The sequence below is a fragment of the Dermacentor silvarum genome, chromosome 6 (assembly GCF_013339745.2).
Source record: "Dermacentor silvarum isolate Dsil-2018 chromosome 6, BIME_Dsil_1.4, whole genome shotgun sequence".
NCBI classification, from domain to species: domain Eukaryota; kingdom Metazoa; phylum Arthropoda; class Arachnida; order Ixodida; family Ixodidae; genus Dermacentor; species Dermacentor silvarum.
In genome coordinates this window covers 116,397,046-116,422,789 of record NC_051159.1, presented here as the reverse complement: position 1 = coordinate 116,422,789, position 25,744 = coordinate 116,397,046, and the positions used below count along the sequence as shown (strand labels likewise).

Sequence of the window (25,744 nt, the reverse complement as noted above, 5' to 3'; positions counted from 1 at the left end):
TCAGAGGTATCGCCGAACCTCTTGGTATTCAGGAACTGTGCTACCATGGATGCTTTTGTGAAAGGGTGTCGGCGATTCGAACAAGCAAAATCCCGCCGTATCGCCCAGCAATTAACCAGGCTCCCCGATACTGCCGCATCGTCATGATGCGAAAAACCACCACCGACTTTACAGTCGCAGGCTTCGAACACTTTAACACGTGTCTTTCGTCATGAAATAGAAGCAATGTCACCAGTCCATCTTGTGCCCGAATTTGGGACTCTCTTCTGTCTGCACTGTGCGCGTTCCAAACACCGACCACATTCCACCAGTCACACCGAGAAACCAGCCCTTTTACTCGCGATACCGCAACCCTGCTGAGTGAAGGACGCCGTATGATCGCCCAATATGTTTCGTGTGCTCTCGAGTTGGGCACATTGCGCGACACTGCTGGAGCCGTCAGACGTCGCCGAGTGGCTGGAGCACCCAGAACCCTCGCCCTCAAGGCTACTCCCGTGAAACACCGTCGCGCTCTCTACCTACTGACGCACCTGATGTCGACACTCGCACCAATGTGTATAGCAGGTCACTATCGCCACGTGACCACCGATATCTCTCGCAGATTTCGCTCACCTGACTAAAATTTTTGGACAGGTCTAAAAAGTGCAAGGTTATGCTAGCCTTCGGGATGAGTGTCTCATTCCATTCTTGGGGATATGCAGCGGACGGCGGTGGGAAATCGTGCATTGTTGGTGGTTGTGTGCGCTGAGGGGCACAAAGGACGAGACTCGATGTAGTTTTCTCCCTTTTAGTACGCACAGCTTGAAGATAGAAAATTAAATAGCGCGATAATTCAGGGGTGCGTAGTGGTCATCATCTTGCACAATTAAGTAAAAACGGCCTAATCTTATGCGGTATCGTTGCCACGTTATCGTAATCATTCCTTATTTTACTTGCTGTAAATAGAAAAAAAAGTACGCACGCCAAAACCTTTTGATTCTCCACAACGGCAAATACCTTCGTCCACTACGCACCGCGTATCTGAAACTTAACACGTTTGGTATCGCGAACAAGTACTTAAGCCACTTATCGATGCACGATGCCCTTTTAGAACCAAGATACGCTAACACCGATCAAAACAAGCGCGCGTCCCGGGATTGACTTCATACTGCAGGAGCTACAGCATGAGCCCCTTGATAGGCCCCAAAGCAACTTTTTCGCTACTAAAGCGATAGTCAGCGATTGTCGACAAGAGATAACGTTCCTGGATTAAAGAATATTTAAAAAGCCGGCACATCCCACGCCATGTGGGAATCGATGTTATGCGAAGCAGTGTGCGGGGAGCCTACAAAGTTAACGAAACGACCATGCGCGCACCAAGGCGTAGGCGGCTTTTTCATGACCTATACATGACACGCATGTCATGACATTCACGTCATGAGTCCTCAGGAGTCCGGAAGCCTTAGCCATGCTCATGACTATGACTTCAAACCCTTGACATTTAGTCTTTTCCTTCACTTAGTACCACATCCGTACCCATCCCATTGGTTTTTGAGTGTTAGTATTTTTTCGCTGGGTCATTGTCATTTTTGCTGAGTCATGGGCATGACTATGACTTCTACTGCCATCATTTAGCGTTTCCTTCGCTTAGTACCACGTCAGAACTCATTTCAGTGGTTTCTGAGTGTTAATTTTTTTCGCTGAATTATTGTCATTTCTGCTGAGTCATGGTCATGACTATAACTTCTACCACCATTCTTTAGTGTGTCCTTCACTTAGTGCCTACATCCGAATCCATTCCAGTGGTTTTTGAGTGTTAATCTTTTTTCGATGAGTTATTGTCATTTCTGCTGAGTCATGGTCATGACTATGACTTCTACCACCATCCTTTAGTGTTTCCTTCACTTAATACCCACGTCAGAACCCATTTATTTATTTATTTATTTATTTATTTATTTATTTATTTATTTATTTATTTATTTGAAAATACTGCAGGCCAACTTGGCCCAAGCAGGAGGGGCAGATACATGATAATAAAGAAAAATGATACATACAATGATACAATATTCAAGTAATAGATAACAATACGCTATAAATACAAAGCATCAAGGACAGAAAAAAGCTACAATAAATACATATTAACTAATAACACATTATCACGTAGTTAAACCCAACATCAGCAGGAAAAAGAACCTCACAACTAACATAAAATGTGCTCCTCCAGAGACTGAACGAAATTTGGCGACATTATTACTGATTCTGGAAGTATATCCCAGTGCTGTATAGTTCTCGGGAAAATAGCTGTTTTGGAATGCTTTAGTTCTGGCAAAAATTGGTTGCAAAAAAATGAGCTCTAGTGTGTCTTGTTTACCTTGTTGTTACAGGGCGAAGGTATGGAAGATCAGTGAACTTCGTGTAACGTACCAGTTATTATATTATGAAGAAATTTTATGCGATGGAATTTCCTTCTAGAATGTAAGGAAAAAATTTTGTTTTTCTTCATTATTTCACTTGGGGAATCAGATCTTCTATATTTATTAAAGATAAATCTGGTGGCCTTACGCTGAATCATTTCGAGCTGATTATTATCTTTTATCGTGTGTGGTTTCCAGTGGTTTCCGAGTGTTAATCTTTTTTCGCTCAGTTATTGTCATTTCTGCTGAGTCATGGTCATGACTATGACTTCTACCACCATTCTTTAGTGTTTCCTTCACTTAGTACCCACGTCAGAACCCATTTCAGTGGTTTCTGAGTGTTAATATTTTTTCGCTGAGTCATTGTCATTTTTGCTGAGTCATCGTCATGACTGACTTCTACCACCATCCTTTAGTGTTTCCTTCACTTAGTGCCCACATCCGAATCCATTCCAGTGGTTTTTTGAGTGTTAATCTTTTTTTGCTGAGTCATTGTCATTTTTGCTGCGTCATGCTCATGAATATGACTTCTACCATTCTCCTTTAGTGTTTCCTTAACTTAGCACCCACGTCAGAGCCAATTTCATTGGTTTTGGGTGTTAATATTTTTTCGTTGGGTCATTGTCATTTTAGGCGACTGTTTTATGGCCTACATGACACGCATGTTATGACATTCATGTCATGGCCTATCATTTATGTTCACCATACACTGTTATACTATGCCAATTTTGGTACCTACCAAGTTAACGAACCGACCATGAGAGCACCAAGACGTAGGCGGCTAGATAGATAGATAGATAGATAGATAGATAGATAGATAGATAGATAGATAGATAGATAGATAGATAGATAGATAGATAGATAGATAGATAGATAGATAGATAGATAGATAGATAGATAGATAGATAGATAGATAGATAGATAGATAGATAGATAGATAGATAGATAGATAGATACTGTCAAAGTGGCAAATGTTCGCCAAGAAATGCTTCGCATTTAATAACTGTCAGCCCTTCCACTGGGGTAGAGATGGAAGACGAGCAAAGCTGTACTATGGTGGGAATTATGTATTTCCAATTATGACTATTAAGATGTGATGGTGAAATTGGTTATTTGAACAAATAAACAATGAGAAATATATATGATCTGGTGGTTTTCATTCATTTAGTGATCACAGGGACCATGGCCTTATGGTCGTTGTGGTACAGCGCCATAGGTTGTACGGCAAAGCTTGGCACGTTCTTCGTCACCAACGCCGCGCGCATTCGGTGCGAACGCGGGCACAACGCCGCCGCCGTCGACCACAGTTCAGCGCGTTGCTGGTGCTGCTACATGTCCAAGTTTACACAGCTCATCAGAATTTTGAGAATCAGAGCCCATAAACAAATGTCATGAAACAAAACACCGGCAGCACATGCCTTTTATGTTAAATCTGCTCAGACTGAAATATTAAAAGTGCGAAACAAAACGCCCGGTCGCGAGATACGCATTTGGTGCCACATCTAAACGTCGCCTCCCCTCCGTCCCTCCCTCCCTTCCTCCTTCCCTCCCTCCCTCCCTCCCTCCCTACCCCACCCCCAACGGCCTTTCGCGCGACGGAAGAAGTCGCGTTTGCTTTCCGCCGTGCGTTCGCTCCTCGTGAAAGCTCGCGTCCCTCGCGCGTTTTCACTCGCACATACAGCATACGCATACGGCCAATGAGAGTTTTTTTATTGCGATAGCAATTATATGGACACTCAAAAGCAGATTTCTGCCGTCGGCGTCGCCGTCGCCGTTGCCGTCGCCGTCGCCGTCGCCGTCGCCGTCGCCGTCGCCGTGAGGTTCCGTATGACGTCAATGGAGATGAAATTGTCGCCGCGCGCCGCCGAACGCTGTATGTGCGAGTGAAAGGGCACGAGGGACGCGCGCTTTCACGGGGAGTGAACGCACGGCGGAGAACAAACGCGCGTTCTGTGCTGTGCTCCCTTAAGGGCTGCAGAAGTAGGCGTCTCTTTCCTCCTTTACCAACACCATATATGAAGAGCAAACGCACCTTCTTCTGACGCACGAAAGGCCGTGGGGGGGAGGGGGAGGGTAGGGAGGCGACGTTTAGCTGCGGCACCAAGTGCCTATTTATATCAGAGGCTCCGGCAACAGTCACCAACGCCGCACGCATTTTGTGCGAACGCGGGCAAAACGGCGAGGGCGTCGACAACAGTTCTGCGTGTTGCCGGTGCTGCTGCATGTCCAAGTTTATACAGCTGATAAAGCTACTACCATTACTCCGTATAGCTCTCTACAAATTTGCTATCGCAATTGATGCTTCACCTTTCAGGTGAAACTGCGACAACTTTTTTTTTAAAGACGATAGTCTTTCTTGGGGAACTTAAACGCTGAAAATTTGGTCTGTCTGTCTGTCTGTCTGTCTGTCTGTCTGTCTGTCTGTCTATTTGTCTGTCTGTCGCCCGATTCAGCCACCCGGCCAAAGTTGGACCACTTGCTTACCGCCCACACTACTTAAACTGGTACGGCTGTTCATACTTGTGAACGTTATCGATCACAAAGTAAATATTACGCATATCCGAGGCGCAACATCACTAGGTAAGTATTAGTAGGTGTGTTCCTTTAATAGAAAATACATAGATACGTAACTCTAAAGACCCTAGTTTCTTAAGCTGCGCTGAAAATGCCATGCTATGCGCGCCGACGAACGACGTTCCCCGACTGCGCGCCGACGAGCGCCCTCTGCCATGGAGGAAGGAAACCCTCTGCACAAGCTCATGTTTCCCGATGCATTGCCAGATGGCGTCCATGTCTCACGCAGCGCCTCCTCAATTTTATCAATGCCAGCCAGATGGGGCCGATTCAACATAAAGGAAGCGCTGTCTGAGGCAGGGCAAAACATAAATGACCGCTTGATGAAATAATGCGGTAAAATGAAATCTGTTCAAACAAACCTTCATGCCAGGACGGAAATGGTACGAGAACAGCATCACGGGTGGCAGCGGATCAGACTAGCCCTCATGTAGTACGGCCGGCAGAAGACTATCGTCTTTCGACGACATTTGCAGCGAAGCACGCAGATACGCGGCATTTTTTTTCTACACGCGGATACGACCATCGGAGACTGAGCCCTCAACGCGCACCTTCGCTGTAGTACATGTTTCCTAAACCACGCGATAAGACGCCGCACTGCAAGCCGTGTGAGCGCTACAAAGCAAAGGACAAAGGCGAAGCAGTGTCACGTGTTAAAACTTTCAACGCAACAACGACAGGAGCGCCAGCGTTTCCAGCGGTGGCGCTCGCACTCAGTAAGCAGTTGGGCCAAAACTTATGGCACCATTAAAAGTGTCAAAACGCCGTGTTGGACCCAAGCAGGTTCGTACGGCCTTATGCATTACAAAGGTGCGCTGCTCGTAAAGAACGGGCAACGCATGCGGCGCTGCCTAGAGCACTGCACGGGCTCGGGCTTACCCGAAAGCCCGGGCCCGGCCCGGCCCGCGGGCCGGGCCGGGCCGGGCCGGGTAGAGGAGTTTCTTCACGGGCTCAGGCCGGGCTCGGGCACGCTGTGTGCTTTTTGACCCGGGCCCGGGCCGGGCTCGGTTTTTTTGACGCGGGCCCGGGCCGGGCTCGGGCTGTCTGCGAGTTATTCTCGGGCTTCTCAACTCTGAAAAACATGTATTTTTCGGTCTCTGGCCGGGTTCGGGCCGGGTTCGAGTCGGGCTCGGGCCGGGCTCGGGCTTAAGGTAAAGGGGTGGCGGACCGGGCCGGGCGGGTAACGTAGATTATTTCCGGGCCCGGGCCGGGCCCGGGTCTCGCCATAAAAGTTTTGATCGGGCTCGGGCGGGCCGCCCAATGTAAAAACGGGCCCGGGCCGGGCCCGGGCCGCAAAAATCGGCCTGTGCAGTGCTCTAGCGCTGCCTACTTTGACTTTTGAGATTGTGAGCACTGATATTGTTTTGCACTTTCTAACAGTCTGAAAAAAAAATCAGATAAAATGTATACGCTGTGGATGTAATGTTTCATTAATTGTTTTCGGACTGCCATTCTAAAAACATCACATGTATAACTTGCTAAAGAACGCTAGACATGGTCGGAGGAACTTTGGTGGTTTTGGAATAGTATAGCGTCTGCCTTGCATATACGGCATAGATAAACAAACACATAGCAGGCATATACCTAAATATATGCGGAGAATCTGGGCAGCGGTGACACCGACAGCCAGAATTCGCCTGGAGTCACCATATAATTTATATAAATTCATGTGCGCTGTGTGCTCAGGTGGGAAGGCGACCACGAAGCACTCCTGGAGTGCTGCCGAGGCCCGCCGTAAGCAGTCGACAGCTATCGTTCTTCTGGGTGTGATCGGAGCCGAGTACGGCCACGAAATCGAACAGAGCAAGCGGAAGGGCATTGACGACAAGAAGAAGTCTATCGTGGATGGATTTGGACCCATCAACTATTCTCTCGCGTGGCACACGAGTAAGTCTCTTCGCACAAGCAGCGTTCATTCATCAATGGGTGTCACGGCGTCTCTGCTTTCTCTAAACTATGGGCAGTGTTATGAACGTACCGTAACTATTCTGCTCTAACGCACCCTCGTTTGTAACAAGCAGAGGATGTTTCGTAGCCGGAAATGAGAAATTTGTTGCCCTTGGCTGTAACGAGCACCCACATTTTCATACTTTAAAATACAAAATGCAATATCCATGATCATTCTCTCAAGATTTTTATGGTAAGCGAAAGAAATAGCGATTTTTTTTCTATAATGCACCTCCTGCAACGAAGCTAACTGCCTATAAAACTCTTATAAGACCTGCCCTGGAATATGCAGACATCATTTGGGATCCGTATCAAAAATATCTGGTTAAGAAAATAGAACGGATTCAAAATTTGGCAGTTCGGTTCATTTTTTCAGATTATTCTAGGCATACTAGCGTAACAAATCTGCTGAACAAAGCCCAGCTTCCCTCACTCGCACGCCACAGAATAACTTCCAAGCTAAAATTTTGTATCTTCTTTATCATGGTCGTTTTAAAATTCCACGAGATGATTACCTCTTTGAACCTTTTAAACATTCTTCACGAACAAACCATAACAAAGTGCTTCGACAACCCATTAGTCACAACAATGCCCATAAATACTCTGTTTTTCCCTCCTCTATTTCTTATTGGAATCGATTACCGGAAAGTGCTGTCAACTGTGAGACCGTGCAATCATTTACTGATCACATTCAGGATTTAGAATTTGTATGAATGATAAAACTCATGTGGTATTTGTTTCTGGAAAAGAGAAATCCAGCTGTTAATTCCTGTCTATATTACCTTTTGTTCCTTTGTCTTAACAATGTCGTGAGTGTTTTGTTCCCTTTATATATTTATGCCTGTCTGTGTGACCATGCTGTATGTAATACTCGAGTGTATTATGTTGTACCACTCCTGCTTGGACCGCCAAGGTCTGATTTTTATGGTAAGCGAAAGAAATAGCGTTTTTTTTCTTACTTGCAAAAAAAATCGTTACATAGAAGCCATATGGTATACTTGGCACAACTCTCCATCTTTTTCCGAAATCTCCTTATCACTATCAACTGCCCAGATGATGTCATATTTAATTGCAGCCGGGGCATTCGAGATACCGCATTTCTTAAATACTGGAGATGCGATTTTGACAAACCTATATGTGGGGTTAAATAATGACAAGTATCTGGCACTCGCAAGAGTTTTTCAGCCCTCGCAGTACGGCTGAGGACGTACGGCCTTCGAAATTGGAAGGTGGGCTGTGAGATTGTAGGTGGGATTTGAACACTACCTTTTGCAGGTTAAGTTTCGTACTCAATTCTAACAAGCATGACATATATTAGTGAATTCTTCCGGAACAAAAAGTGAATGCGGATCCAGCTATTGCAGTAACTGCTATCGGCCACACGATGTAATGCCTTGCCGCTACCTGTTGGTGAGTTAATCACTGGCTAGGGTTTCTGAACTGGAGTGAGCTTTAATATACCTCGACTGTCGTTGGGTGTTCGATCCACGCCTGCCGAAATATGTTGCCCCGGTAACGGCATGCAGGTCACTTCTGTGGCCTTATCATCAGGAATTGCATGCTGATGTGTGCTGGCGCATCTGATTGAAGAATGGGCAAATGCAACGAGAATGCTACGGATTCTTGCAATGATGAAAAGAAAGCAATTATTCAGCCCTGCATTAAGATTTGATCTCATGTTTGCTGAGTGGCAGCCAACCATGTTTGCACAAAGCTACAACAGCTGCTTCACATGCGCAGCATAAAAATTTCCATAGCATAGGCACGTCCTTGAGTCTTGCACTGTGTTTAAGAAAGATGGCATTACCAGCATTGTGTGCACCTCCTAGCACACTGAATGTGAAACATCTAAAATGAGAAGGGTGCTGATTTGGGCAGGTTTGGGTACGCGTTGTAAAAGTTAAGTGCAAGAACAGGACGAACGAAGTGAACGAACAAGGCGCTTGCACCAAGAGAACTGTGAAATAATGCAGCATACTTTCATTCCACGTGGCACATGAGTTTCATATTTACGGGGACAGCTTCTCGATTTTACCTACATTCAAGTTGTACCTTGAATTGAATATAAATTACCGTTGTTGCCACACTAAAGCGTTTCACTTGTTAGGTTTTTTTTTAGATCTTTCACTAAAGATCCAAGTGCGGTTTGGTTTTGAGCGAAGTTTCTAATCAGCCTGCTCAGACGAGGTCAGAGCAATAGAAATGAGTAATGCGTGATCACGTGATAGTCTCGAAGGCCTGATTTGCAACTTGTTCCATCTTAACTCTGAAAATTCAATGGCACTCCTCTGAGTTTATTCAGCTCTGGCTTGTGCAAGAGCATTCAGCATTCTGTAACACTGGCAATACATTTTCATGGACCTACAATACATGCGCAGGTAAGAGGCAATTGTGTTTGCCTTTCTTCTTATGTTGTCTTCCAAGGTTTGCAAACTGCAATGCCATCCAGTCATCTGTACAACGTAATTGCTTTATTTTGCTAGGGTTTTCACTTGAGAACTTGGTGCAGCACTCGCACCACGCTAACTGTTCAGTGTATTACATTGATAAATTTTCCCGAGGTCTGTTCAGAGCAAGTGAGGTGAAGTCGACTAGTGTTCGTTGGTCCACAGAAAACGCTGCGGAAGCTACGCAAGTAGTGTGGTTGTAGAAGTCTCATTTTGTGCGTTTCCCAGTGCACGTGTTCTTGACCTGTAGCACTTTATACGAAATAACTACAGATATTACAAATACAACTTGTGGACGTACAGTTACGTCAAATAGCGCGTTACTTGTGCACTTTTCTGATTCTTGTATGAGACTATGCTTTGGCCGCGAGCGCGAGTGGTACGCTGTGGCCAGTGGTCGCAGAAACGTGTCCCTCCACTCATTTTGTGGTAAAAAGGTTCAGATCTGCGACACCTTCCATGCAATAACTACATTATATTCTGCGACACAACAGTATGACACTTAATGTTTTGTCAAATTACATTATGCGCACCTGTATATTTCTATCAAATGCGAGCACAGAGAGAATTCTTCTAGCCTTCGCAGCATTTCCTACTATGTATGGAACATAGTATAAAGCACATGACTAGAGCAGCTGCTGAAAGGACGGTGTGAATATTATGCAAAATCGCAGCATTGCTAGAAAGATCTAACACTACTGATGTATATCCTGATGTATATCTTTTTAAATAAAGTTGTCAGTTTGAAAACAAGCGATGCCACGTTTTTTGCGACGTCATTAAACTGACAAAAAGAAGGACTGCCTGACTGACGCCTCTGGACGTCCCATGATAGTGGGACCCCTCGGACCGTACACGAGGCGTATCATCTTACACCAAAGCTAGGAGCGGGTCACTGGGTAGTCCGTGGTCGAATTGTCAGCACATCGGGCTGCTGGCTGAAGTAACAGGGTTAGAAGCCAACCATCGGACCAACTTGGGTCCCTGCGTATACGCCAATGTGTACATACGTGCCGCTCTTCAGCGATCCTCTTTCGCGTCGACATGGGTCACTGTAGATGCGGGATTGGTTTATGTTCGAAGAAACTCTTTAACGCCCACTTGGAGCACTGTGCCACTCGGTTTGTGCTGCTCTTCAATAAACCTCTTTGACGCCAACTTGCGTAACTAGGTATGCGCCACTGGGAATGTGCTGCTCTACAGTGACGAAAAATGTTCCTTACATTTCTTCGATGCTGAGCGGAATCGAACCCAGGCCATAAGGGTTTCTCAAGGACAGAAACTCGGCACATAAGAAGGCTGCGCCTAAACTGCGTTCGGCATGTGCCGCTTTTACATGAACGCCGTTCAAGCCAACGCTTTAGCGCGTTGCACCATGAACGCACTGGGTAGGTTCCGCTATTCAATGAACCACTCGCTTACTTGCGTCACCGATTATGTGCCACTGAGCGCGTGGTAAGTGAGGTAACAATGCTCAGCGTTCGCAGGCACCGGCGCGCCATGCTTCCCGTCTCGGAGGCCACGCGCGAACTTCTCGGCAGTGCCACTAGATGCCGCAACGTGTCCAGATGGAAGCAAGCCAGGTTGCCGCATGATGCGTTTCTCAGCGTTCGCGCGCACCATCGCGCCATGCATTTCGAAGGCCACGCGCGGGCTTGGCTGTTCTTGGGGAAGCGCGAAAGCGGAGTCCCGTTGCAGCACACCCCTCATCCAGAACTCCTTTCGACGCTGGCGATACGTCGTGTCGCTATATTGATTCAGTGTTAAACGCATTACGGTCCACAGTCGTCGTAAGATGGATTCTGCCGCAATTCCTAGCACGGAAATAAACCGTTGTTTTCTTACAAAGTTGCGTTAACTATGTAGATCTTGATTTCTTTAGTTTCCTTTTTTGTAGCCATTTGGAGCATTGCAAGTAGAATCATAGTGTGAATGTCATTAGTGACTTGATACTTTGATTAGAGGGCACTGTGGTTAAATGGGCAGTCTCATGCAGGATCGCGTTCTTCAGTACTCACATACTGACTCTCATTTACTGAGACTCAGTATGCGAGTGACTCACTAACTCTGGAGACCAGCCTGCCCCGCGAAAGATTAATTAGCCACATATATAGGTCACTCACGCCAAAGAGAAACAAATTTTCTGCGATGTGGTGTAAATACACCCGGACAACAGAAGTTTTATGGGCAATCACTCAACCAACCAATTAACCCCTCAATCAATCTCATTATTTCTGCATTGTTGCACAGACAAGAAGTGGCTAGAAACAAACGCTAGTTTGACTGGCCTCCAGCTGCATGTCAGAAGTGATTAATGTAGCACAATGAGTATAGATTACAGATGCATAATTTGATGCCACGTTTACAAATAATAAACTGCATTAACAGTGAGAGCGGCTACATAAAGCACTGTGAAAATAACCACTGCCACAACACGAACATCTTGGAATAGAACACAAAGCACAGGTATATATGTACTGGCATAATACGCTTAAAAAATAGCATGTACGAGACATTGTCGGCAACTTCTATAGTCAGACCTCAACATAATGAACATGAATATAAGACATTATTGGGTGTAATATAATTCCAAAATATGTTTCGTTCATATAACCATGTAATGAATATCAGATATAATAAGGAATATCGGATATAATATGGGTGTTTTTGTGGTGAATGCCACTTCGTTACAACAAGTTTTGACTGCGTTACCAATGACAATGCGCATATATCATCAATGAAACGGAAGAAATGAACAACCAGAAAGATCAAGCACATCTTCTAATGTTGAATTAGCAAAGCATTCCAGCCACTCATATCCCGGTAGGCAGATAAAGAGATAGAGTGAGAAGCAAGCACTAAATGCCAACTATTTTTTTCAGAATCACAATCAAATTTTATGATTATTACATGTTGTCGTTACAGTTTTCTTTAAATACAGGAGGAGGTCAGAGTCAGACCAAATTGGGGGCCTCCTTGGTGGTGAATTATGGTTGGAATTTGTAAACTTATGCTTGGGATTATTGTTAAGTATCACTGGCTGGTGCGCTTTGCGTGAATGTCACTGAAGCTTATATAGTCGGGAACTGCTGTATGGCTGCAGGTCAGGCACTGGCACACTTGCTGCTGGCGCCTGCATCTTCAGCTGTTCCCACGCACTCGTCGCTACGCCGAGCGGCCATTGACCTGATCGGCCGCGGCTTCGCGGTCTGGCAGGCATACATGGACGTGTCCCGTGTGCTGCTAGGCCTGTTCGACCTCTGCTGCGATGCGGATAAGCTATTGCCCAGGTTGGTGCCTCCCCGTCTCCTATACTTCCCGCCGTTTGGCGGATCAGCTTGCTTTGTTTCATACTTTGTAAAGCAAAGCTTCTTTGCCTCTTCCCTGGGGTTTGGTGTTCGTCGTTTTTTCCGTGCCGGATGTATTTGCGGATATGGATAGACATTAACCGAGAAAGTGTAAGAGTATACGGTTGAAGATTAATAAGCAGAAGACAAAAAAATAATGTTCACTAGCTTGCAAGGGAACAAGAATTCATGATCGCCAATCAGCCTCTACAATATCTACAGGAGTACGTTTATCTAGGTGAATCACTCACAGGGGACCCTGATCATGAGAATGAAACTACAGAACGATAAAAATAGGCTGGATTGCGTACGGCAGCCATTACCAAATCCTGACTGGGAGCTTATCACTGTCGTTGAAAAGTGTACAGTCATTGCATTCTACCGGTGCTAACATATGGGGCAGAAACTTGGAGGTTAACAAAGAAGCTCGAGGACAAATTAAGGACCGTACAAAGAGCGATGGAACGAAAAATTTTGGCCTAACGTTAAGAGACAGGAAGAGAGCGGTGTGGATCAGAGAGCAAACGGGGATAGCCGATATTCTAGTTGACATTAAGAGGAAAAAATTGAGCCGGGCAGGCCATGTAATATGCGTAGGATGGATAACCGGTGGACCATTAGAGTTACAGAATGGATACCAAGAGAAGGGAAGCGTAGTCGAGGACGGCAGAAAACTAGGTGGGTGATGAAGTTAGGAAATTTGCAGGCGCAAGTCGGAATCAGCTAGCGCAAGACAGGGTTAATTGGAGATCGCAGGGAGAGGCCTTCACTTCACTTTATTACGTCATGCAGTGGACATAAACATAGGCTGATGATGATGATGGTGACAGACAATTTAGGTCGATAGGTATGCGCTGGCTGCTGTCGTGTCAAGTAGACAACTTGGCCACGTGGTATGCGCCCGAATAGACATATTGCTGCGTGCTACTGTCTGGCCTAATAGACTATTTGGGTCACTTGGTAAGTGCTACAGAGCAACTTTGGTACTGCTTATGTGAGAGTGTGTCCATTTTTGGCCAATCCCCCAGAATTAATGTCGCAAGATGACACAAGGTTTACGTATTACACAATTATGTGTAACACTTCCTTTTGACGTCGCAAGGCAATTTAACGAAATAAAAAATGTAGCCTTAAAATACCGGGTGTTTTTAGGCTATACAGATTTTTTTTCGCTGCCTTTGGCAGAGATGCATAATTCTTGTCCTTTAGCTGGATTACTCAAAGAGGCAGACATTATACTTGCCCTGAGAAATCGAAGTGCATAACCGACTAATTGAGAAAAAAATTCACTAATGAACTTTATAATGCATTACTTCATGGCACGAATTCCAATTTACGATTTCCCAAAGTGTGTGATGAACACGGGTGCTCCAGTTACTTATGTGCTTCATTGCACTGCATAAAGAAGTGGAACAGTCCATTTTTATCGCATGCTTGATGGCGCATATTTCGAAATCGGTTGCATCCTCAAAATTCGTTCCAAGTGGATATTCCTCGGAGACTCGCCGGCTGCGATTCGTAGTTTGCAATACGAGTATGTGCCGTAAATTATTTAGTTATAAACTTGATTATGAATTGTTTTGCTAATTAGTCAACTATGCATCTCAATTTCTGGTGCAAGTAAAGTGCGCCGCTTCGACTAACCCAGCTTAAGAACTACAGCTATGCTACCAACCAAAGGCGATTTTTAAACATATTTTATAGTATAGAAAAGAGACACCCCTCATATATTACAGCGATAGTCTTAACGGAGTTTCAAATGAAGTACGGTGATTACAACAAGGTATACTGTGGGTGGTATCGTTTGACATTGCGGTTGGCAGCATTGTGTTGGGCTACTTTCACCCAACATTGTACACCATTACTCAATGGCTACAGCATTCCGCTACAGAGCGCAAGGTTACGGGTTTAATTCCCAACCACGGTAGCCGCATTTCAGTGGAATCGAAATGCAAAGACGTTCCTGTGCTATAATATTCGAGAACCCTAGGTAGTCAAAATTACCCCAGAGATCTCCCCCAGCACTTTCTTACAGCACGTAACTCGATGATGTGCAGTTTTGAAACATTAATCCCCACACTGACCCAACATTGGTTCCGCTTGCCTTGTTAATGGGGTAATTGATTGGCTGGCAAGCTCCGATATGAGCTTCACACAATTCTTTTTTTTTTTTTTTTGGCATAAGCCGACACACAAACGTACGGTCCTTTAGGAAAGAACTATCAGCGACGACACATTAGCCACAATGTGCCAGCACAGTTTACGTACAAAGAAAAGCGTCATGTTTGCGGAGGAACTGCCTAAGACTCCAGAATGAATTTCAGCACACAGTTCGAAAAGCATGTTTTACAATCACATTTTACAATCATCACTGTCATCACTGTGCGACTTACATTCAAAGGTGCATTATAATTGCGAAATAGGGTAAATGTCGTATATATAGTGCGCTACTTTGCGGCAGCAAATACAAGAAACAGCAATCAAACAGGGAATGTCTCTGGTGCCGATGTTTTGACAGCGAGACTCATCTTTGTCAGTTTTTGCACTGACCAAGACTCCTTGTCGACCCATTTGCTTCCGAGGCACATCCCTTGTTCGACGACTGTTAATTAAATCTCAACATTCCAGAGAGCCTCCGTCTCGTTCCAGAAACCAAGAGGACGCGTTTGCCTCTTCTTTTCCGACAACTCCTGCACAAACCTCCAGCTCAGAGGTGTCGCTTCGTTCGTTTGCAGGATGTCGTACGGGCTGTCGCTGACACCGGCGGCAGACACTTGCCGCACGGCGCGGCACGCGCTGTCCCTGATCGCGACGGCGCGTCCGCCGACGTTCATCACGACGCTGGCGCGCGAGGTGCGCCGCTACACCATGCTCGCTCAGGACGCGCAGTCGCTCAACATCTCGCTCCATCAGACGGTGCTGTGCCGCGCGCGCCCCGAGATTTTGCGCATTGTGGATATGCTCATCAGCAAGATGCAGACGGAGGTGGCCGACCTGATCGCTGAGGCAAGTTGGAAGTGGCCAGTTGGCTGGGAGGAATCGGTGGTAGTAAAAACCTACATGACGTTTGTGACATTTTCTTTTTTTGTAGAGCGTAGCTCGTAGGTGCCCGTTCCTGCGGCGGGCGGCGGCGTAACCGAGCGAACGAGCGCGGCGGATGAAAGAGCGAGCGTGGAGCGCAGCGGGGTAGGAAAAAAGCGGCGAGAGCGAAGAGAGCGCGAGGAAAGTGGAGGAGGAGGGCATGGCGAAAGCTTGAGAAGAAAAGCGCAGTGCCGCGCAAGACACACACTGCGGCGACGGTGGCTACAAGATGGCGCCAGAGTAGCGCGCGTCGTCTGGGGGGTCCGCCGGTGGCGGCTGCTGTGAATCGCGCCCACTAAGTTGCCTTGATGTCCGCCTCCGCTGGCGGCAGCGCTGGCATCGAGGCACCCTAGCGCACACGCGTTACCCACGCTAGGCTGGTCGGCGAAAACGTGTATGGAGGGTCTTTACGCTAGGCTAACCACCCTACTCACACGCCATGGCTCTCGCGATCTCCAGATTAGCGGGGCAGTCGCGCCACACTTCGCTCCGTTTGCAACGTGCCGCACAAGACAGATTGTCCGCGCCAGCCAATATATATCGCGAATTGAAAACACGTATAGAGCTGCGCTCAAATTTCGCGTTAAGGAGAGGATCGTAATTGTCTGTGAATTTTTTTTGGTACATGAACTTCTAAACTTTCTAAACCCAACGAAAATTACTGGCAAGCATTAGAACAGCCTAATCAATATACTACTATACTTTCTCCAATGAACTAGTCTTGGTTTTTGGTACTCGAGAGGTCAATGCATTGTGACGTCATGATAGTTCCTTGCTTCGTTCCTGCGATCACTGTGGTTGCCTCAAACGAGTGCAGCCAAAAGAGAGCTACACACAGCGCTCTAGTTTAATTTTGATGAGCACACCCATCATATCTGGCTTTACATAATGCTATAGATAAATGACAGCAAGCAATTCCGCTCTGTGTTATGATGTCATGATAATGTCAATGACGCCAAGTCTGGCATTTCAAGGACAAATTTAGTATTTTTAGAGTTCCCACGACTTTGAATATATGTTTGAGTGCATATTTTTGAAGCTGTATAAGTTCTGCCAAATGTTTCTTGCACGTAAGGATCATACTATGTAAGGATAGAAGTTGGTAGCCCTCCTGGGGATAGCACGTGTAAGCAACTATTAAATCATGAACAACAGGACACTTTCTAGACAGTTCAGTGTGGATCTCACACTCATCATAATTTGCAAAAGAAAAGCCTCTAAAAATTTATTTGCAGCACTTCTTTTATTTAATTTATGGACTCTGAATTGGAAGGCTTCAGTAATGTAGAATATGAATTTCCATAGAGTATATTTGAGTGGAATTGTTTTCTTTCTCTATGTAGCACGCAGCATAATCAAAATGTAATTGGCTGCCGATCAAAGCCCGATACATCAGAAATGTGGATGCTTTTAGATTTCCATGACTAGTATTGCATGCCAACTTAACCTTTTCAGATTTTCTTTTAAAAATCGTTATGTAATGTTTTTGTAGTCTTTCATATGGATGTGTTTGTGTGCATGTGTTCTTTGATCGTCTTGTTCAGCGCATTGCCTCACGCCATGTCTCAGTGGAATGCGTAACTGTATTTATGTCGGTGCATTGTCTTAACTTTTTTTCGGCACAGGTGATGGAGATCGTGCTTCACTGTGTCGACCCCACCCAGCTGAAGATGCACGGACTCCATGAATTGTTCCCACCAATCTGCAGGTACGTCTTAGTATGTGCCTGTATACCTGTCTTGGCTATCTTAGGCATATCTGTATGAACAATGTGCATAATGTCTCATCTAGCCATCTAAGTTTTCACTGGAGGAATTGCGGTTGTGAGCCGTTGTTTAACCAGTGTAATGTCATATGCAGGAGCAACGCGCAAACAAAAAGAAAGATTATAGAAGCAGCAGAAATTGCCGGTGTGCGTAACATGTCTTGATGCACCTTTGATTGATCTGTCTGAAGAGGAGGTGGAAGAAACTTGCCAGGTTGTGGGTTCAGGTTTCACTGATGTCAAATTGTTTTTTTCGTCCTCTTTCATTTTCTTTTACATTATCATTTATACACTTCTATTGAAAACAACGAATAATTTCCTTTGATTAGCTGCAGCTTCATTAACTCCAGCTTCATTAACTGTTGGTTTCATACCGTTGCGACCAACAAACAACAGACCCCTTGGTTCCTCCTCTCGAAACAGGGGGTGGTCACTGACGAAGTCACCAGTTATACGTGGTGTTTCAGCGAACACTTTAAAAAATTCTTAAAGGTTGCCTGTGGCAGATAGCACAATTTTAGTTCATCAGCTGGTCTACTCGAAGAGACTGACATTACTTGCACAAGAAATTGAAAGGCATAATCTAATAATTAACAAAAATTTGAAATTAGGTTTTTACCTAATTACCTGATGGCCCATATTGCAATTTACAAATTGTAGCCGTGGAGTTCGCAAGGCGGATCCACTTAATTGGAACGAATTCTCGGGATGACACCAGTTTCGAGATATTAATTCCCGAAGTTTGCGGAGAAATGCATTGGCGTTGCAGTTAGTTTCTTAACAAAACGGCGCTTTATGCATTGAAGCACAAAAGTTACTGGAACCCTAATGCATTTCTCCGCAAAATTCGGGAATTAATATCTCGAAACTGGTGTCATCCTGGGAATTAATTCCAAATGAATCCGCCTTGCGAACTCCACGGCTACAATTTGTAAATTGCAATATGGGACATCTGGTAATTAGTTAAAAACTTAATTAGTGAATTTTTGTAGATTAGTCGATTATGAATTTCAATTTTTTGTGCAAGTAATGTCCACCTCTTCGAGTAGACCAGCTCATTAACTAGAATAGGGCTATCTGCCACAGGCAACCTTAAATAAATTTTGAAAGTGTTCGCTGAAACACCCTGTATATAATTGACGTTTTGGAACCCCCAAACAGGTTCCTTGTTCACAATACAGCATGCCCTAGATCATCGTCAGCACGCAGCATTCGACTAGTGTAGCATTAACACAAGACAATTCACAATTTTTTACAATAGTTTACCAATGAAGAGTTTGATTCCTATTGGCACGTGAACAACTACAGAATGTACACAACGCATCTTTAGGACGGTGTACACATCTTCATAAGTGTAATTGTTTATGGTATTGTTATACGGATGGAAAGCACACATGCACAGAACCATACAAAAATTGCAGACACTGTTATGACCACCACTGGCATCATAACCATTCTTATCATAATAATTTGAGCAGTGGCCTCTTCTCCCTGTTCCTTTCTTTGGCTATGACTGTTGTGCTGTCCCACTTAATGACATGATTGCACTTGTGTACGTGTTCTGCGAGTGCGTTGGATCCATTTATCTTTTACCAACAACACACTTGTGCTCTTCCAGTCATTTGAAATATTGTCTCACACATGCATTGCATTTTCTGCAGATTTAACATGGTCAGCTACTGCAGGGCAACGCGGCGCATTGCTGTTGGGTGCAAGAACGGCAACGTCACCATCTTTGAACTGAAGGCCTCGAAGTCGCAGGCAAGTCCCTTTTTTTTCATTTTTGTATATTCCTGCAACTCACTATTGTGTAACTGGATTTGCTGCTATCACATGTCCGCAAGATAGAGCCTGGTCTCTATAAACCCCAGAAGCCTTCATAGGGTGTTCAGAAAACTTTTTGTCTGGCCTGCTTATGCACAGCCACTTGATGCATATTCACAGTTAGTCAATCAAATGTTGGATGGCTGGCTACAGGTGGTGTGCTGTATGAAATTAGGAATAAAATGCTGCGCTTATTGTTCCTGATATTGCTGAGGTTGAAGCACCAGCAGAAAGAGTAAATGAAGGATATTGACTTTCTTACTTATTATTGCGATAGCAATCATATATGGACACTCCAGACAAATTTCCGCTGTCGTCATCAATGTTGTCGTAACATTCCGTATAAAGTCCAAGTGCGATAAGGTCGCGGCCGCGCGCCGTTTAGGGTACGCGTGCGCGGCCGCGACCGAGGGTACGCGTGCGAGGGCAAGCCGACAAGGATGGTGGCTGTGGCTTGATACTTCTCGCGCGAACAAGGGAGAAATGCGTGGAGTGCTCAGCCGCCGCAGCTGAAGTAGAAAAGGAGATGCGCACTAACCTGCCCCCTCCCTCCCCCTCCTAACGCGCGAACATCTCCCTGCTTCGCCCTTCTCCCCCTTTGCGCGCGTGAGAAGAGGGGGCGCCCCGCCCCCTCTTCCTCCTTCGCGAGCGCGAGAAGACATTGCCGCATACGGCACCGCATTGCCGCTACAGCATACGGCACGCGGTCGCGATATTATCGCACTTGGACTTTATACTGAACCTCACGGCGACGACGACGGCGGAAATTCGCCAGGAGTGTACTTAGAGTTCTTATCGCAACAAAGCGCGCAAACGCGAGGTAATATTTATTTTAAAGTTATTTATTTTTACGTTTCGAAGAAAGTTTTGGGCTCCAACACACGTTGCAAGGCATTTGCATTTGATATTGGCCAGGCCGTCGCCACGTCGACCTCCACCGCCACACGAAAACCATCGCGTAACTTTCGTTGACAGCTTTGCTGGTATCCTGAAAGATTTCGTATAGCTCGCATTTGGCGACGCATCGCTGGGACTACACATGCACACCACTGTTTCATGCAGCTGCAGTTTTACAAGGGCACATTGGTTCCATGCCCCGGAAGATTGTTTTATAAAGCAGAACGGCAACAAATGCGTGATTCTAGCTTCCCACACATTATATACATCGAAATTGTCCTTTTGAAATGTGGTTGAAAGTTGTGCGTGTTGATATACTGTAAAGTGAAATGGTGAACGCTGAAAAGCTCGTGCTTACAGGTTGCGTTTCCGGAGTGAACGTTCAGTTGTCGGCGCTTGTTTCATTTTTCGTGCGCCTTCTCTTTGTGGCTCTTTGGTTTGATCTGTATACAATCGAAAAGACAGAGAGGGACTGGAACATGTCTTCCTTGCTTTGATTTCCTCTTGAGCCTCTTTATTGAGGTTATCGCCCTTGTCGCAGGTGACACCGGCCCACTCAGCACCCGTGGACGCCTGCACGTTCTCCCCTGATGGCAAACACCTGGCCACCTACTCCAACGGGGAGAATAAGCTTTGCTTTTGGCAGGTAATGACTGCCATCTTATGTGGTCTCTCTAGTGCGTCACATTCATGCAGTGGCAGCTTACGACATTCTTGAAAATAAGTGTACACGGTATGTATGTAATGAATTATCAGGCATAACTAGGGATCTGAGGTATCGGTTATTACAGCCGGTACAAAAGCGCGTGAGGAGGTGACAGTGGGGTTTCTGAACAAACAGACTTTCCTTTTTGTCAACATCGACCGAATACCGGGGGCTGCGCCAACCCGGTCATGACAAAGGGAATTGGATAAGAGTGCTTCGTGCGCATGCGAGTCCATTCCTCCCCGCTCTTCCTGAATATCCTCGTCACCTTACGCGTTCGGCTGTAGAAAATGTGAAAGTGATATGGTTATGGGTAAGAGTTATGCCTTCCAAGCAAGAGCCGTGATTTATTTCAGTGAACTGGTTCGATATTCTCTATGGTGGCAAACGAGTAAGAAACGCTGGAGACTATAAAAACAGAAATTTGCAGAGTACTATATGCTCTCCATAGTGCAGGACGAAGTCGAACCGTTCGATCCTTTTCTGGGAAACGCGCCACCCTGAGTAGCCATGCCTCTCCCCGGGTGCAGCATTTAAACTGCTTTCATTTCCCTCATTTAGCCTCAACGTGAAGCGTTGGCGTTCCAGTTACTTTAGTGCTTCAATGCATAAAACGACGTTTTGTTAAGAGAGTAACTGGAAAGCGAATGCATTTTTCCGCAAAGTTCAGGAATTAATATCTCGAAAGTGCATGGTGTCATCCTCAGATGACACCAAATTGCAATTTGGCCCATAAGGTAAGTAGTCAAAACTTAATTAGTGATGTTTTGTTAATTAGTCGATTATGCATTTCAATTATTTGTGCAAGTAATCTCCGCCTCTTCGAGTAGACCAGCTCATGGATAGCACAGGTCATGCTGACCTGTGCTATCCGCCATAAGCAACCTTTAAATGTTTTTAAGTGTTCGTTAAAACACCCTGTATAGTGTTTACAGCTGCGCCTAGGGCCACCTGGACGTCCACGTACATGACCTGTGGCTGAAAACCACTCTTAAAAAGATGGTTTTGTGTTTACGAAGAGTGCGGCAAGTTATTGAGGCAGTGGAGATACTGCAGTTGAATGGCATAGGTATGGTGCAGGACAAAGGCAAGGAGCTGGCATTTCTTTCAAAATAATGAAAGCACGACAGGTGACTGTGTGTCCATTGATTCTACGCGTGCTGATGCATATCGATTTAACACTCTTCATTGGGTTTACTTTAGCATTTTATAATCTATATACATACATTCACTCGATTCAATGCAGATTAACTGGAACATGGCAATGTGTCTACGTTTCAGTGTTATTTCAGTTTGTTCCATTTCTGCACCGAATGCCCCTGCTATGGACTTGCTATTGAAAGTCACCCTAATCAGCACTATCTTCTGTAGTAGGGTGATTCCATGTAAGATCGAACAAAGGATGGCCGGTCAGCCTTTTAAATCTATTTCAAAATTTTATATATTGTTGCCTGATGAGTGGAAAGAAGAGATCCGCAATGGGTTTTGCTGCCAAAAATTTGTTCGAAGCACCGCGAATCAATGATGACGAAGAGGTGGAGTGCCGCGCTTACCTGCTCTGCTGTTTTGGCCAACTTTGGTTATGAATTACACAAAATATATTGAAGTTAGGTAGCTGAAATTTCTTTAAATAAATATATGCATGTTTTTGCTTGTGTTCAGATATTTTTTTTGTTTTGTGGGTAGTGTAGATGTTTTTATAAAAAATTCAGCCCAGGAAACGTTTGTTTGTCTAGTTTGCAGGTCTTTATCTCAAAAAAAGCTCGTGGTAGAGCGGCAAAAATTCCGCATTACGTTCTAAGCATACTTATTTACCAAACTGCTAAAGCTTATATTTATATAACGTTTCAATAGAGATACTATCGGGCTAACTTAAAGAAAACACCGAACAATGGAAATTTCTGATGACAATTAAAAAAACACCATTTTTGATATTTCTTAAACTTTGCCCACTTATTCTCCTCCACATCAGCTTTCACAATCATTAAAAACATATTGCATAATTTTGCTCCATTCGTAGTTACAGCCCATCGAATGAGACCCTTACGCAAGGATAGGCAATTGTTGTAGATCAGACTTTTTGCCCGCTAAGTGTATAGAATGCAGGCAGGATTGGATTTCGGTTTCTTGAAAGGCCATTAGTACCGAAAAGGGGGGAAAGTGTGAACGTGGCACTCCTGTAGCAAAGCAAGATGTCGAACGCCAAGGGAAACAAAAGCAAAACTATCGGTAACCGGATGCGCGCGCCTATCAGATGACGGCAGCAGACGGCCTGATCAGCAGACAGCCTGAACAGCAGACGGCCTGAACAGCAGACGGCCTGAACAGCAGACGGCCTGACAGGAGATAGCTTGAATCGATCCGCTGTTCACACTTCATTCGACACCGATAGCCATTGCGCTTTGTTCTTACTGTACTGATCATGTGCGCCTCATGGCGACAAAGTATAGCTCTGAGCAATATTGGCACAGAATATGCAGAAGGCTATCATATCAGAACTCAAAGCAATCTGCCAATGATAAGTGCAGCCATGTCGCGTGGTAGTCACAGGCATTGGCAACAAGGCTATGCTGATAAGCAGCAGCAGCCAGGAACCATCGGTAAACTCTCACGTTTTCTTCCTTTGCTTAATACGATTTGTTCCACGATTGTGATCGAGGCATTAATGAAAAAAAAAAACATACTTGGTTACACATAAAAAGTCGGTACCTCTGGGAATGCTAGTTACCTTGACATGACATGACAAGAACTTTGAGTCCTGAGGAACTGAGATCTAGGCGAGCCGAAGGCTCCCCCAGATTAAGTCGGTGGCTCCGCCCACGATGGCACCGGGAGACCAAGTCCCGTCGCGATGTCGTGGGCCCTCTGGACAGCCTGGAGTTGAATTTGAATATTGCTGCTCTTGAGGGATTCCTCCCATTGCTCTTTCGTGATGGATGGAGAGGCGTTAAGGGCTGGGCACAACCAGAGCATGTGATCAAAAGAGCATGAGTCATGACCACATTTGGAGCACGACTGTGAATGGTCAGGGTCTATCCTGTTAAGGGACCGGGGAGTGGGATACGAACGGGTTTGCAGAAGTCTGAGTGTGCTAGCCTGAGGTTTGTTCAATTTGGGGTGGGGGGGTGGAAATGTCCTTCTGCCGAGACGATAATGGGAAACAATTTCGTGGAAGGTACATAATGGATCTTTGTGGATGTTGACCTCGTTCCAAGCCTGGCTACCCCTGATAGTGCGGTACGCGGTGCGTGCTAGTTATCTTGTGCGAAATTTATACCTGGCTAATTAAAATAATAAAATGGAATGTTTGTTTGACACTGAGGTCTGTTCTCCACACTTAGTTTATCATCGGCGATAATGCTCATGTTTTGAACTTCGACTTTTTTTGAGCGCTGCTTGTTTTCTTTCCGTCTCATGTCGTGCACCATTAAGGTGCGACGCTGCTGCTGAGGGCACTCGTAATGACAGCGTTTCGAGATGCCTGGTACCTGCCAGGGCGCTGTTTCTGCTCCAGAGCAGTTGCCTCACGTGTTCTGTCCAGCCAACATGTTGGCTCCCGTGTGTGGAACACCCGAGGAGCTTCAGCGCCCGATGCTAAACTTGATATCGCTTTCAATGCTACGCTTTTTGGGCAAAACTGGCAATCTTTATTTGGATATTTATGTGGATTTGAGAAATGACAAGCTTGTTGATACAAAAGCACAATGCTAAGTAAATTGCTCGGTCGGCTTTTCCTGGCACGCAAGCGTACAGCCACTACACAGCTTCATAGCTGTGAGAGAGAGAAATAACTATTTAGCTAGCCGGCAGATTGGTGGGGGGCGAACCCCGCCTAGATGGCGGCCAGAAGCTTGGGCTCTGGCGGCATCCTCAGCCTGCTGGACGGCCAAGAGTTTATTTTTACTTCATAGCCTTATATCTCTTGCCCTGCAGTCTGCACAGTGACATTGCTTGCTGACTGCATTTCTTTTTTTTTTTCTGCTGCAGACTGCAGCCGGCCTGTTTGGGCTGGGCAACGCGCAGCCGCGCTGCCTGCGCACCCACAAAACACCACAACTGCCGGACAGCGTGGTTGCCAACCCGCTCAAGATGGCGCGCCTGGTGTGGGTCACCAGCCGCATTGTCATCCTCATGGTGGCTGACGGCACCGAGCATCGTTTCACCCTCAACTAATCCGCTTCATCCTCTTAGACATATTCGCCCCCACCATTCAACTAAATTAAATTCTACTCAAGTTATTATTCCATTTTACATAACGAAAAATGCGCAAAATATGTTTACAATACGTTTCGTTACGATTAAAATAACTGCGCCGGCGCATCATGATGCGCTTGTCTGTCGTGTTACCGCTAGCGTGTGTCACTTTCTAAGGGAAAAAAGGATGCCAGAAGTGCTAAGCCCCACTTTGGGGGCAAGGGGGGTAGCATCATTGCGGTTCCCAAACTTTCACTCAGATTGTCACGTCCCAACTTGTGACGTGTACCTACTAGCCGCCTAAGGTTTTTTTTTTTCTTTTTTGTTTTTTTTGTTTTTTGTTTTTTTTTTTTGCGGAACGACTCCACCAAGGCCCCACGACATGAAATGTATTGTATATCACTGATTATTAAAAGCCTGTTCTCTACGCTTAACAAATATGTTTCTGCGAATGAACTAGTGAGCAAGGTGTGCAAAATGGCTGGCGTTGCCTACCATGCCTGCATACTGGCAGAAGAGGCGAATAGGTTGTACTGCAGCCTCGACAGTTTTAAGACAATAAGGTAACA

At 45.5% G+C, this 25,744-nt stretch overlaps 1 protein-coding gene across 1 annotated transcript in view; it reads left to right on the top strand.

The window, feature by feature from the left end:
* The window catches only part of LOC119456845 (WD repeat-containing protein 7-like), a 124,994-nt gene extending 99,568 nt beyond the window's left edge, over positions 1-25,426 (top strand). Inside the window, exons 24-30 of the mRNA XM_049669101.1 lie at positions 6,654-6,854; positions 12,465-12,651; positions 15,444-15,714; positions 17,415-17,497; positions 19,216-19,315; positions 20,817-20,921; positions 24,969-25,426. Coding sequence (XP_049525058.1) covers positions 6,654-6,854; positions 12,465-12,651; positions 15,444-15,714; positions 17,415-17,497; positions 19,216-19,315; positions 20,817-20,921; positions 24,969-25,154 — 1,133 coding nt within the window. The 3' untranslated portion in view covers positions 25,155-25,426. The remainder of the gene's footprint in view (positions 1-6,653; positions 6,855-12,464; positions 12,652-15,443; positions 15,715-17,414; positions 17,498-19,215; positions 19,316-20,816; positions 20,922-24,968) is intronic.
* The last annotated feature ends 318 nt before the right edge of the window (positions 25,427-25,744 follow it).